Source organism: Varanus komodoensis, unplaced genomic scaffold, assembly GCF_004798865.1.
Source record: "Varanus komodoensis strain SLA01 unplaced genomic scaffold, ASM479886v1 scaffold109, whole genome shotgun sequence".
Lineage (NCBI taxonomy): Eukaryota > Metazoa > Chordata > Lepidosauria > Squamata > Varanidae > Varanus > Varanus komodoensis.
In genome coordinates this window covers 551,145-566,006 of record NW_025335313.1, presented here as the reverse complement: position 1 = coordinate 566,006, position 14,862 = coordinate 551,145, and the positions used below count along the sequence as shown (strand labels likewise).

General features: G+C 38.9%; 1 protein-coding gene and 1 long non-coding RNA gene across 2 annotated transcripts in view; both read left to right on the top strand.

Moving 5' to 3' along the window:
* The window catches only part of NUTF2 (nuclear transport factor 2), a 30,197-nt gene that overhangs the window by 11,167 nt on the left and 4,168 nt on the right, over window positions 1–14,862 (top strand). The window contains exons 2-4 of the mRNA XM_044419832.1: window positions 3,440–3,564; window positions 6,962–7,033; window positions 8,424–8,522. Of these exons, the coding sequence (XP_044275767.1) occupies window positions 3,466–3,564; window positions 6,962–7,033; window positions 8,424–8,522 (270 nt within the window). The 5' untranslated portion in view covers window positions 3,440–3,465. The remainder of the gene's footprint in view (window positions 1–3,439; window positions 3,565–6,961; window positions 7,034–8,423; window positions 8,523–14,862) is intronic.
* On the top strand, window positions 8,533–12,909 carry LOC123018069. Its single transcript, XR_006413712.1, has 2 exons — window positions 8,533–10,798; window positions 12,660–12,909. It is a non-coding gene; the product is annotated as an uncharacterized LOC123018069 (long non-coding RNA).

Below are 14,862 nucleotides of genomic sequence, written 5' to 3'. Positions count from 1 at the left end.
TCATTGAGTCCAATCCTCTGCATACTGCAGGATGCCCAAGTTAAAGCATGCCTGACAGATGGCTGTCCAACTGCCTCTTGAATGCCTTCAGTGCAGGAAGCTCACCATATTCCTAGGTCAGTGGTTCCATTGCCATACTGCTTTAACAGTTGGGAAGTTCTTTCTGATGTGCAGCTAGAATCTGGCTTCCCGTAATTTAAACCCGTTATTCTACGTCCTGCATTCTGGCTGGATTGAAAAGAAATCCTGGCCCTCCTCACCGTGACAACCTTTCAAGCATTTGGAGACCCCTTGGTCGTCTTAAGGCAAACATACCCAGTTGTTCAATCTCTCCTCATAGGGCTTTGTTTCCAGTCCCCTGATCATATCTATTGCCCTCCTCTGAACTTTTTCCAGTGTCTTTACATCTTTCTTGAAGTGTAGTGCCCAGAACTGAACACAGTAATCAAGATGAGGCTTAACTAGTGCTGAATAGAGAGGAACCAGAGTCTCATATGATCTTCATTTCCTTTTTTCTTGCCTTACAAGTCATCTACAATCTAGCTGCAAAGCTTCAGAGAGGGCACTGTTTGGATTCATGAACTCATTGCAATCTCCTTTCCTCCAGAAATGTGCCCAATACCCTTTCTTCAAGGTTGCTTTTTTATGTTCTTATGATGCATGTGTTTTTGAGTTCCATACTTGTGGCATGGGTGGCTCAGTACAGTGGATTATGTTATATTTTATTTCCACTTGCTATTTAACTGCCCTTCTGACTGCCCTCATTGTAACCGAGCTTTGTCTGGAAGTTTGCATTATAGAGGATTGCTAATCTGAGTCAGGCTGGCATGCAGTTTTGCAGCAGACTTGTTAAATCTCTGAGAAGTAAAGTGATAACCATATGGGGTTGTCGGTAGAGAAAATGGGGGTTGCTTGTGTTCTCAGCTATATGTTGTAGTGCAATACCATGGTGAGTACTGTTGATTCTACCTAATTACTTGTATGTTTTAATCTTTGAGTTTTGCATCAAAGTCTAATGTTATAATGCAAAATAATACCCTATTGAATTTAGTATTGATATGTCACAGAGTCGGACAGGCAGATATAGTAGCATAGAAATTATTCCTGCAATAAATACAGGCATCTTTGAACAGGAACATAAGCAGTCATGAGTGGCAAAGATGATTCCCCAGGGTGCTACTGGAATCAATCGCTGCAAGAATGAGGGAATGTTCCCTCCTTGTGAACAGATTATCTATTCTGTAAAGGCTCCTTTGAAGTGATTGGGTATGAGCCTAGAAAATTTTATTTGTACTGTTTCACAATCTGTTTTCATAATTAATGTTAAGTATCAACACTAAGTAGCGTTAAGCTTATGCTGAGGATGGTTTTTTGTTATTCTAATAAAATAACTGGTTTAAATTTTGCCTGTCAACAACCAAATCTTTTTTGACCTGTTATATTGAACCAGTGCCTTAAGCTTTTTTTTGTAGCAATGAAGTTTGGTACAGGCTCGGAAAAGTAAATACAGAGTGGTTCCCTGCCTACTGCCATGCTATAAGTTTGATGTGTTATAGGAAGATGGGACATGAATGCTTCCTTACCCATTTGTCCAACCTGATAGCAGGGATAATGTCCATAGCAGTACACTGCATTTCAGTAGTACAACTTTTTTTGTTCTACTTCCTTTTATACTCACTGGTCTTATAAAAAAGCAGGAAGGAAGCCTTAAAATTGACCTAAAATAATATATTTTTTTTAAAGGTCCAAGGAATGCAGCGCATCTCTGTGTTGGTCGCTTGAGTACATTTATACACTAATGTTCTATATTATGACCTTTCCTAAAAGACTGTAGTCCCAAGAATCCCTAAATAAATTTGCCAACTTGCCTGTGGTAAAAGTACAGTACTGGCAGCATTGCAGTCCTGCTGAACATAGAGAAGTATGAGGGAATCTCCTTCACATTTATGCTGACTTCAGAGATATTCAGAACACATTGGAAAAGGGACCACAGTTTAGTGGTGCAGCACATGCAGAAGGTTCTGGGTTCAGTCCCTGATTAAAGAAGGATCAGTTAGCAGATAATAAAGGAAGTCCCCATGCTGTGATGCTGCTGAGCTGCTTTTAGACTGCTGGATTATGCACAGAACTATACTTTGTAAACTTCTCCAGTGCACAAACTTGATATAAGGTGCATGAGCCAGGTATAACTCAATTATGTTCATGAAATGGGAATAGGTTCCATTGCTTTAATCGTTGAATTGGGTAGAACATCCGGAAGGTACTCATACTTCTCTAGATATTCAGAAAGTGGTGAGGCTCCTTGCTGCTTGCTTAGTATACTTGAGACTCAGTAAAACAGTGATGAGTTCAGTGCTGAGCAGGAGAAGGGCATGGGCTTATCTCCCCTGCCTCCATTTCAATGGTGCTTGGCGGAATATAACATCAGAGAAGACTGCTCTCTTGGAGGAGCAGAGTTGACACAAGTAGCTATTTTAGCATTTCTCAAGGCCAGCAAAAATTGTGGATGTCTGTTTATAAGTGTTTAAGAGAAGAAGTTAAAGCTATGAATATTTATAAGCCTTTCACTTTATGGCTGTTTACAACATTCAGTAAATTTAATACAGCTGCTCAAATAAGTCAAGATAAGCAACTAAGTGTTCTTTGGTAGCATTTGTGACTGCTAGATGTGGTAGGTATTTGGTCAGGTAAGAGTACTTGCTGCTTATTTCAGCACAACTGCTTTAATATAATTCAGTAACTGAGGATCTCAGCTTTTTATGTTCAGTATGAGTCAGCTCTAGATTCTGAGTTATAATTCTGTTTTTTGGATGCTGACCAGAGTGCTTATAGCAGAAGCTTCACCCTTCAGAAGACACCTTTCTTCAGGATCACAGGCAATATGTGGCCCATGGGCTCTATTGTACCATTTCTTAGTCTGCTTTATGCTTTTCCTATTGAAGTTCAGTAGCAGTAACAGCAAAAAATACCTGCATTTCACCTTTTAAGATAAGGTGCATGATCAGCATTTACCTTGTTCTAATTGTGCTATTCCAGGACCATAATTTGCCTTGAAAAAAACAGTATCAAAAGTGGGGTTGCATAGTGCACAGTGGGGGTTTAGGGGACAAAATGTGGCCCCAGAATTTCCCATCTGTGTTATTAGGTGTGTTTTAGCACTGGTATCTGTAAGCAGGCTGCAATCAGGTTGCTTCAGTGCAGTAGTGCAAATAGGTAAAAGTTCTCAGCAAATATGCTCAAATCCCATGAGTGAAAAATCTTGGATAAGAGATCTGGAGACTTGTGGGTGAAAAACCATGATGCTCAAATCCCATGGGTGAAAAATCTTGGATAAGAGATCTGGAGACTTGTGGGTGAAAAACCAATCTGTTGTGCTTAGACTGTTAAAAACTTGAATTGCTCTGGGTTTGTCAGTTATCAGTGCTTTTTTTCTTTTCAGTTGCTGGCTCCAACTGAGGATTCAGAATGGGAGACAAACCTATTTGGGAACAAATTGGTTCCAGCTTTGTACAGCATTACTTCCAGTTATTTGATACAGACAGGACTCAGTTAGGAGCAATATATGTAAGTAGCTACTGAAACAAGGTTCCTTCATTATTTTGAAAGGTTGCACACATATTCCCCCCTCCCCCACTAAAAACACTAATCATTCTAAAATACTGGTCAAGAATGCTTAACAATTATTCTAGATCATCTTAACTCATTTTGGTAATGTTTCTAGTCATGCCTACTGAGGAATTATAACTGCTTTGGTGTCTCAGTCAGGATTTAAAGCAAATCTGTGCTATTCCTGATTCATTGGAGAATAAAATGAGGAAGAAAATGAGACTGTGGATACAAAGCCATTGCTTTATCTTAGAAGGTTGGAATGACCGTTAGCACTGCTACAGAGCTTGTTACTGCCCCATGGAAAGTGTCAATGAGACAAAATAGCTCACACTACCACCTACAGTTTTACATTAGTATCTCTTTCACAGAGCCAACATAAAAATGGATTGGCTGATGCTTCTCCTGTAAACTTGGCTGACATATTTTTTTTAATGGAAGCAGTCAAAGTGTGTGGAAGATTACTAAATATGCTGGACTATATGTAGAAAAGTGAAAGACTTCTGAGATGTCTTTGCCCAGGCTGAATCAGTTCAAGAAGGCAGGTGCTTTTTACTACATTCCAAGCACAGCAGAGGATCTGATGCTGCATTAGCAGACCAGTTCTGTTGAAGAATAGCAGGTGGTGGGGATTGCAAATATAATTGTAAAAATCTGAAAACATTACTGGATGAAATTGAATTGCAGCTGCTCTGAACAATTGGTGTTTCTTCTGTCTGTGGTGTTGAATGACATTTTGCGTCATTCTGAGTTGTTAAAACTTCAGGAATGGATTCAAACAGCTGCCTCTTTCTTTGCTTCTTATGCAGTATGCTTCACTAGGAAAATCTATGAAAGCAAGCTAAAGAAGCTTGAGATTGACTGAATGGTCATTTGGTCAATCCCTGATCAATATTAAAGAATATGAGTGTTGCTCCCAGCGTGCAAGGCTGATGTACTACATACCAATGAATTTCAAGATTAAACTTTGTTCTATAAACTGAAGTAGTTTTTCTTTTGTTTACTAACTATAACATACTTGATCAGAAGTACACATTAAGGACATAAGAACATAAGAAAAACTATGCTAGTTCAGACCAGTGGTCCATTTATTTATTTAGAAAATTTGTAGGCCGTCCATCATAGTCGTCTCTGGACGGCTTACAACATTACTTCAGATCCTAAATAAAATATATTAACTATATAGTCCAGCACATCACAGTGGCAGATCAGCTTCCCATAGGATCCTGGATGGGTGAAAGATTTCTGCCTGCCCAGGCTCCTCAGCATACCACCTCTGATAGTGGAGATAGCACAGAGCCAACAAGGCTAATAGTCACTGATAGTCTTCTCCTCCATGGATTTGTCTAGTCCCCTTTTAAAGTCATCCAGGTTGTTGGCCGTCAGTAGTTTCTGTGGGCATCAGTGAAGTATTTGGCTAACAACAATCCTGACCCTGGCGGTTACTCAGAGGTATGTCTTAAAATTTTTTTAATATACTTGGTTTCATTGTTTAGCTGAGGCTTCACAAAATTGATAAATTCCATATATTTAATGGCTTACAATGGGTAGACAACTTCCAGATGTTTTAGTCAACACTCCTGGCAGCCCTAATGGGATGGGATGATAGGACTTGTAGGTCAAAACATCCGGAGGGCCAAAAGTTGCCCATGCCTGTTTTACCCTGTAGTAAAGTACCTGTGTTTGGATTCATAATAGGAGATTTTAACTCCATCCCCCTGAGATGGTTTTAGTGTCTTCCTTCTGCTTAGTTCTTGGGCCCAGAGAAGACTACTTCTGTTGACTACTTCTTATCACATACTGTTTGCACATTACCTACTTGGAAGAAGGCTAGGATTGCTCATACGGACCAAATATATGTAGTGGTCATTCTAATAATGATTCTGTGTCCTAAAAGACTGCATCATGATTTGTTAGGAGAACAAACTGCTAGTAATTTCCTGTTGATACTGGGTTCGACCCAGATGCAATTTATTCCTAGTCTGTTTTCTCAGCTGCACAAAGCACTTGTGGCAGGAGGTGGGGTTAAGAATGCAGTTGGTTCTATTTGGTCAGTTTTGTTGCAGAAAGTCATGCAAGCATGAAGTTATCATCTAATTGCATGGCAGGCACATTCTTTTGCACCACCATGAGGGGATAAGCAAAACTTGCCTTTTTATCAGCATGTGCCATCTAGGTTTAACAGAGATTGCCAGCATGTAAGATACCCCATGTTGTTGATGGTTGAGATAGGATATGCATAAAGTTAGGTTGAGGTATAGGCTCTGACTAAAACAGTGAGCACATGCCTGGGCACTAGTTAGGGTGACAAATGGAGCCAGGACTGCCTAAGTGCATCATCTGGAGTTAAGATGAAGTTAGTACCAGAACACAGACAGATGATTTAGGCTCCTAAGTCTGGACAGGAGCAAGATATAAGATAGAAGGTAAAGCATTGGAAGTCTAAGAACAGGGAGAAGATTGGTTAAATTTTTTTTCAGCAATTACTTCGCTGTAGAGGAGTGAAAGTGGGGATGTTGCATCTCACACCCCTCTACTTGTGGTTGATCTGTTAGCCAGTTCTGTTGCCACAAACACCACTTAAGTAAATTACTCACAATTAATTAAGATACTCAATATCCTGCACTTTCTGTCCCACACATTAGACCTCCAAAGCAGGTGATGACAATAAAATCAGTACTTGGGATGAAAATATACAAAAAAATCAGAAAAGGGTAAGATACCCTTCAGAAAGGGTAAGTTTCAAGGGCAAAATGCACCAAAATAGAATGCCACCCATGCACTCTAGAATGACAGCTGAGACAAGCTGTAGGGTTGATGGATATTTGTATTAGATGCTGACTCTGTCTCCTTGGTTTATTTTTTAAATATCTTTTAAGATCATGATTAATATTTTAAAAAATTAATTAAATTTCTCCTGCTATTTGATGCATTTGGAGTCAGGTCACAATCTTGAAAAGACCTATGGAGCCTTTGGGGAAAATAGTATTAGGTCGCTTTCCTGTGCATTCATGGACAGAAAAAAGGCTTACCCTGCTGACTTGGGCAAGCTGGCAGTTTTTCTGTCTAAACATGTATAGGATCGTGCTTTTACTGTATTGGGGAGGGCTAGGGAATATTTACTCTTGAGTGTTGGAAAACCAGGAGGTAGATTGCCTGCAGTGTTGTATTCACAAGATTCCAGCTGTTCTGGTTAGGCTTCCAGCTTCTGAACCTCCTTTTAGTTCTGCTGTTATTTCAGCTCAGTTTTTTGTGTAAAAGACTAGAGCTTAATCATTAGTTTTGTATCCTTTATACAAAATACAGTCTTCTTTTCCAAGCAAACTGTGACTTCCTTTTATTCTTGTCATTTCAGATAGATGCCTCATGCCTTACATGGGAAGGACAACAATTTCAGGGCAAATCAGCTATTGTTGAAAAACTTACAGTAAGTTTCTGCATTATCTATTGTTCACTGTGTGTCTGCTCAGCTTTAAACTTGGGAAGTCATTTCTTTGTAGACCATGTTCTGGCTTACTGATGTTGTAGTCTTCCATAGTGGTTGCCATACTGTGTTGGGAGTTTAGTTTCTTGACACATGGGTTCACTAACAGATTGTTTAGTATATCATGCAGGCAATGCCTGATCTTTTGGGAGGCACATCACTCCCATGGAATGCTGTGTGGATGGAAGCCTTTGTATGCACCCTGCCTGCCATGGGAACACCATTAGACTTGGAAGCAACAGTGCCACCTGGATGACAACAGAAAGACATGTTTAGGATTGGTTTATAGGTAGTTAATGCAGTCTGTGGTGTCCGGGTAGAGAAGTGCCATTTAATTTACAGAAGCACATGTTTACTTATATCTTAGAGTATTGATTTATGTTTTGAGAATAAGCACCATGGATCTGCAGCCTTTGGGTGGTCTTGGCAGCCATCCAAGATTGTCAGGGCCTTGCAATCATCTCTTCCCTTCTCCAGAAGCGTGTGTCAGGGGAGCTTTATTAGCTTGCAGCCAAGACACTCCAAGCACCTCTACAACACAACACCCAAACAACTGCCACCTTCCTTCTCAGCTTGGAATTAGAAAGAAGGTGGAATTGCCAGGCAGCTTCCAGAACAATTCCCACGCCCAACATCCCACCCAACTTGACAGGTAGGAGGAAGGTTAGGCACTCACTAGATAATTGTAGTGTGCTTGTCATGATAAATAGAACTGGGGAAGCCTGATCAAAGAGCTTGGTCTGTGTCCTTTTACACATTGCCATAAGAAAAGGCAGGTCAGTAGGTGAATGAATGCATTCTGGAGGGCTCCAATTTTGAGCACATACGTTTTTCAAAGCCTGTTTATTTACCTGAGAACCTGGCTTGTTGTCACAGACTTTGTCCACAAAGCAAAAGAGAGTTAAGTGCCCTTAAACCCATTGATTTCAGTAGATTTAAGCATGATTAACCAATGTATTAGATTGTGGCTTCCATGCTTTGTCAGACACATATCCAGTATGCGAACTGGCACTATTCTGATCTTATTCTATATTCCAGTGCAGACAAGCAATTTATTCTTATTTTGCTTCACTGTTGAGTCACTCTTCATGGTCTGACATACTAATGTTGATGTTTTAAAATATATCTTCCCTCCTATAACTGAACACCATTTATTTTTGTCTGGCCTTTATAAAAGTAAACATTTTTGTATGTTCAAAAGGGAAATTGCCCATAGACCTGGAAGGGAAATTTAAAAGTGTAGCTTCTCTAAATGGTGAAGCAATGTGTTTGTTTTCTTTTAGATTGAGCCTCCTAATTATATATTCTGAGCATTTTTCTCTTTTCAATACAGAGCCTTCCCTTTCAGAAAATACAACACAGTATCACAGCGCAGGACCATCAGCCTACACCTGACAGCTGTATACTCAGTATGGTAGTTGGCCAGCTTAAGGTAGGTGCTACTCTCAAGCTCAGGCTGTACAAAAAGAGTATCCAGAGCCCTGTTATGGTCCAATTCATATGGAATGGGTAAACTATGGTTTGGTTACAATTAATGGGCTTTGGACCTTCATTCTCTGTGCCCTCCTTTCCTATGTCTTGTGGTTGGCTGAACGCAGGGAGGAAGAAACTTGGAACATGAGGAGAACAGAGCATGTGTAAACTCAGCAGCCAAGTCTAAGCAGGAACATATAGATCAGGACAGGTTACTCTAGCAACACAGGTAATGAAACCTACTTTTGATTTGTCATGGAAGTCAAGGAAGAGCCACCTGCTCAGAGACAGTTTTCCTGCTCTGAAAGAACCTTGTTACCCCCTCTCCCCTTTCCCTCTAGCCTGTTGCGTTGCCTTTACAATAGCTAGAATTCAACAGGGACTCTCTTGGAGTCCCTTATGCAGTCAGTGATGGCTGGTGGAGCAAAGCCATTTCCTTTCTTGAATGCACCATATGTAGACCAGCTTCAAAGAGCTAAAACTGATTGTGTGATGGCATCTGCAAGGAGGAGAAAAGCACTGAAGAGCCTTGTAGCCCATTAATGGCCAATTTATTATGGCATATGCTTTTGTGGGTTAAAGTCTGGAAAAGATTATGTCATAATATACATATTTTGTCTTTGAGTTGCAACATACCTCTTCGTTTTTGCTGCCACAAATTTATATGGCTATCTTTTGGAAGTTCCTAGGAAGAGTTGCAAGAGTTGAAGCCTTTTCTTTTGTCCAATGACAAGCAAAAGTGGCAGGGAAAATGCAGTGAAACTTGTTCCTCTCTGTATCCCTTTTGCAGTATTCCATCTTTTAGCTGCTGCTACAGATTGCTCCTTTGGAGGGTTGCCTGGTGCTAACCATAGAAGGAGGTTTCTAAGTCTATGAAAAACCATTATCACAGGAGGATATGTAGATGTGGTTGCATATAGAATCTAGGTGGAAGGACATCTTTTTAAGAAAACGGGAGATTTTTTTTCTAGAGTTCTTTCAAATGATATATAAAGGGAAAGAGGGAACATACTTGTGCTTCTTTGTCTTGTCAGAAATCAGTTTTGTGCTTCTTCCTAGGCAGTTTCAGGCAAGATGGAAAAGCACAGGTTGGTGGCACTTCATGTACTTTCTGCTTATTGTCCTGTCAAAAAATAAAAACAAAACCCTCAGTGCAATATCACTAGCAGTTTTGTTTGTTAGTCAGTGCATACTTGTTGTATCACAAAGCTTTGTTTTGTTCAGCCAGTCAAAGCATCCAGAAAAATATTTTGTACAGATAACTCCCCAAAATGGAAAAGCAGACTACTCTGTGCATACAGCTGACATTGTATAACTTCACAAGTGTTCTTATGCTCACCTTTCAATACCTTACTACATCCAGTAAAATTACGATCAGAAGGGCTCAGCACAATAAAGCATTTGCATTGTATGTGGCGCTTCAGTCAGTGGAGTCCCACCTTCAGTCAGTGGGGAGAGCGTATGTAGAAGTGTTAGGAAAGGTCTCAGCACACTTTTTATCTGAAGTAATATTTATGCTGTTCCTCAGCCCAGCACCCACAAAATTACAATCTAAAAAGGACACAACTTACAAGGAAAAGGGAATGTAGAGGGAAGCAAGGAGAAATTAATTCTTACAGCAGGGCTGGTGGGTTGGCTGTGTTCTCACTCACATCTCCCTCAGCTCATCCTGCTGGAATGGCTCAGCAGACTGTACAAAGTTTTTATGTTCAAACGTTTGCAGAAGAGTTGGCTGTATTTTGTGAGGATTCTGGTTATTTTGCAAGTGGCTTGTTGGAAGCTTTTGCAAGATTTATTGTAGTGAATGAAATGGCATGATTTGCATCTTCCCTGTTACAGAAAACCTCCAGCAAAACAATTAATTTGAAAAGTAAAGTATGGACTATAAAGTAGGTAAGCTATAAATGTTAGGGGTAATAATGGGGCACTTATCTTGCCTTTTCTCTTCTAAGTATTCAACAGTAGAGGAACCTATGCATATGGATAGGGCCAGGGTTATAACAGAACCCCTCAAGGACACTGGCATTCTGAATTTTCAGGTCCTGTTATGTTAGTAATGGCTTCTCTCCTGTTCTGCTCAGGCAGATGATGACCAAATTCTAGGTTTCCATCAGACCTTTTTGTTGAAAAGCTTACAAGGTGCCTGGGTATGCACCAATGAAGTCTTCAGGCTAGCGCTCCACAATGTTTAGCCTCTGGTCGCCTCCTACCTCTGATCTTCGCAGTTCTCACAGAGTAAGAAGCGCTTGGCTTGCTCTTGTGTCCTAGTTGCTCTTGCAGTCTGAACAGCATGGGCATTGCTTGTGTGTTATCAAAGCAGGTTTGCAGAATGAGAACTCTGCTTGTCTCTTAGGACTGTGACTCCTCCAATGAGCAGGTGGAGTCCTCTATTTGGGAGCAGTGGCTGCAGAATTAATTCAGCATAATTATTTTTTAAAAATATCAGTCAGTTGCTTGCTTAACATATCCCAGACCTAGCATTGCTTAGAAACCTGGGGCATTTGTGTGGCACATAATGAGTATTCACCTCATTATATTTGAAGTTACTTTAGCTAAATCATGTAGGTCCTAAAGTGTAGCAGCATGTGTGCAATATTCCCTCCAAGATCAGGGAGGTGCCCTTCGTCCAAGCCAGGGTACTCTTTCAATTCCCATGAACATGTAGTCCACATACAAATGTTCAGATCTTTGTTCTAAGGATCTTCCAGTCTATAAATTACAACAGTGCTGGGGAAAGTAAAATGATAAAGCAAGCAAAGGACAGTTGTGAACAAATGCAGTTGCCAGAACGTGGGCTGTGTTTCAGTTGAAGTGAGAATCAAGAGTTGAAACCAAAGGCTTCACAAACAGGTGGATTTTTAAGAATGGTTTGGCTGGTGTTTGCAAGCTGCAACATTGAAAAGGTTGGAATGTACAGCATGAGAAAGAAACGAGGATGGGATTGTGCGACCGTGCTTGTGGATGGACTCACTTCATGGCAAGCACTTCTGTATGTCTCATCCATGGTTCTGGTTTTGCTTCACAAAAGCATCCTTTCACCCTTAAAAAGGTGGGACTCCTGTCCAATGTACGTGTGTGTGAGTGGCATGGAGAGGCGTGCAGTGAAGGAGAGTTTTTTATGTCTCGTTTTACCTTATTAATTAGAAATGTTGGTTTCCAGAGCCAGTGCAGAGCTTTCCATTTCAGGTCTGGAGTTTGCTTGACCATCAGTTGCCATGTGAAGCACAGTTTTCCCTTGTTTTTTTCTAAAGTATGTTTGACACTTAGGGTGAAGTAATACTGATTTCATCTTTGCTACTTTCATATTTTTTTTTACTTTTTATTTTCCCAACATATACAATTACATAGAAGAAAATGCAGAACAAAAGAAAAACTAACATAAACAGAACAGACTAAAGTGAACAAAATAAACAAAGTTGCCAAGAGAATTACAAACAAATGCAGCCCATATACTGCAGCTCCCAGAACCGACTCTCTTCATATCTTCCCATTCTCTATGAGAGTTTACAAAAAAGAAATCATTATTCCATACACCAACAGATTTTCTAATCAGTTCAAATTCTGTTGGTTTCCTTTTTCTTTTCCAAACTCCCCTGAGCTTCCATTAGTCATGCTAAGCACAATAAAATTTCCATTTGTCATTAAATTCTTCTAACAGTCTTCTATTTACATAGTTAGTTTTGCCATCACTGCATATTCTATTTTTCCATTCGTCAATGGTTGGGGGCTCCAGTGATTTCCATTTAGAAGCTATTGTGATTCTTGCATCCATAGTCATATACTTAAATAACTGTGCCATGTTTTTCAAAAGGTCTCTGGGACGATGTTCAAAAGTATGTTCTTGGGACTCATAGGAAACTTAATTTTAAAGATTTTCTGCATTTCTGCATGTATCAATTTCCAGAAATTTTGTGTTATTTTGCAAGCCCACCACATTTGATAGAAAGTCCCATCTACCCTGTTAGATTTCCAACATTTTGCATTATAATTCTTATCTATTTTCCATTATCTTTTGGAGTAACGTACCACCATAAACATTTCATACCAATTTTCTCTTACTGCTTGACTAACAGTGAATTTAATATCTTTCTTCCAGAGAGCTTCCCACTGACCAGATGATATTTCTTCACCAAGAATCTGTTTCCAGATTGTCATATGTTTCTTATCTTGATGGCTTTCAGTATCATAGTGTAATAGCAGTTTGTAAAGTTTTCCCAATACATGTATAATCTGCTGTATAATCAACTTTTCAAAACCTGTCAGACCTCTTAAGATACCTTCTCCTGTTGTGTTTCCGCCTTTGGTCTTGAAATCAATAAACAAGCCAATGTATATTTTTCCCTTCATCTTTCAGTTGTTGCCAAGATTTAACTCGCCCTGATCGGTCAATTACAACTTGATAAGTTATAAGATTGTTATTTCTCCTTGAGTGTTTCCTATATGCTTCCATTGGAGACATCGGGGTGGAGGAGGGAGGAGATTGGAGGACTAATTTTTTTCCTCATGGAATACTAAATTTTTATTAAACTATCTTTTAGCACATGGTTGTTATTTAAGATCAGAGCCTTCTTAGCTGATGATTTAGCCATAAAAGATTATGCATTCCATCTTCAAGATCAGCCAATTCCAACTTCACTCACCTGTTATTAGCATTTCGAATCCAATCTGCAGTGTAGACCATGTTCAGCAGGACCTCCTCTCTTTTTTGCGTCCTGTAAAATTTTGAATCTGATCCTTGATTTCTTGCCATATAAAACTTCTGAATTGTCTCTGCCACTCTTGAAAAACTTTTTCCAGTATTGCACTTGGTATCTTCTGGAAAAGAAATTTCAGTTTAGGTAACACATTCATTTTTACAATAGAAATTCTCCCCAACCAAGATTTTTTAGTTTAGTCCATTTTTGTAAGTCCTTTTGAATCTTCATCCAAGTTTTTTGAAAACTGTCTTGAAATGTGCATCATTATATCCTGTGATGTTTATCCATAAGTATTTAACTGGGTTTGAAGTTATTTCACATCCTGAGATTTTTTTATGTTTTCCTCTTCTGGTTTGGTTAGGAATTTTAATATAATTTTGGTTTTTTTCTTATTGATATATCCTGAATAAAGTCCAATTTTTTCAACTTGCTCCAGTACATGCTGTATGGATTGATGTGGATCCAAAATAGTCAAGAATATATCATCTGCATAACATTTTATTTTATATTCTTCTACACATGTTTTAAAGCCCTTAACATTTGGATCCTGTCTTGTCTTTTTTGCTAAGATTTCCAATGCAAGATTAAATAAAAGAGGTGATAAAGGGCATCCTCGACATGTTCCCTTCTCCATTTGAAAGCTGTCAGTTAATACACTATTGATTAGAATCTTCACATGTTGTCTAGCATAAATTGTCTGCATCCAATTCAAAAAGTTTGAGCCACAGTCTAAATGTTGGAGGGTTCTCATTAGAAAAGGCCAAGCTTTTCTAATGGCTTTCTCCATATCTAAAACAATAAGTGTAGCTTTTCCCCTTTTCTTCTTAACCCATTCAATTGTATCAATCACAAAACGTGTATAGTCTTTCATACTTCTTTTAGGGACGAATCCAGTTTGGTCTGTATGGATCTGTTTCTGTACATTTTCTTAACCTTTCTGCCATTATTGAAGTAAAAAGTTTATAATCAACATTTAATAAAGAAATAGGTTGTTAAGACTGTGGTCACATAGGATCATTGCCTTCTTTATGTATCAATGATATATGAGCTTCTTGCCATGTTGGTGGCAGTAAGCCTTCTTTGATTTCATTCATTACTTGTTGTAGTGGCAGAATTAGTTTTTCCTTTAAACATTTATAGTACATAGCAGTAAAGCCATCAGGACCAGGTGCTTTATCTTTTTTTCAATTTGCTAATAGCTTGTGATAGCTCTTGAATAGTAATAGTATCATTCAATATGTTCCTCTGCTCCGAAGTAAATTTCTCAAAGCCCCGTTTCTTCAATGGCAAGGGGCGGCATAGAAATGTAATAATAATAATAATAATAATAATAATAATAATAATAATAATAATAATATACTTCTCCATCCCATCTTCTGGGGTTGATTTTTTTTAACTTAGCTCTGAGAAGAAATTAATAAATTGCTCATGAATTTCCTTTTCCATATATGTTATGCCATTATCTTTCTTCACTGCAGTGATAGATCTTTCCACTTCTTTAGACAATACACTAAATATCTTCCAGGTTTATTTGCATGTTCAAAATATCTCTGTTTTTAAAATCTTTTGTATCTCCTCTGTCTCTAACATATCTAGCTGATT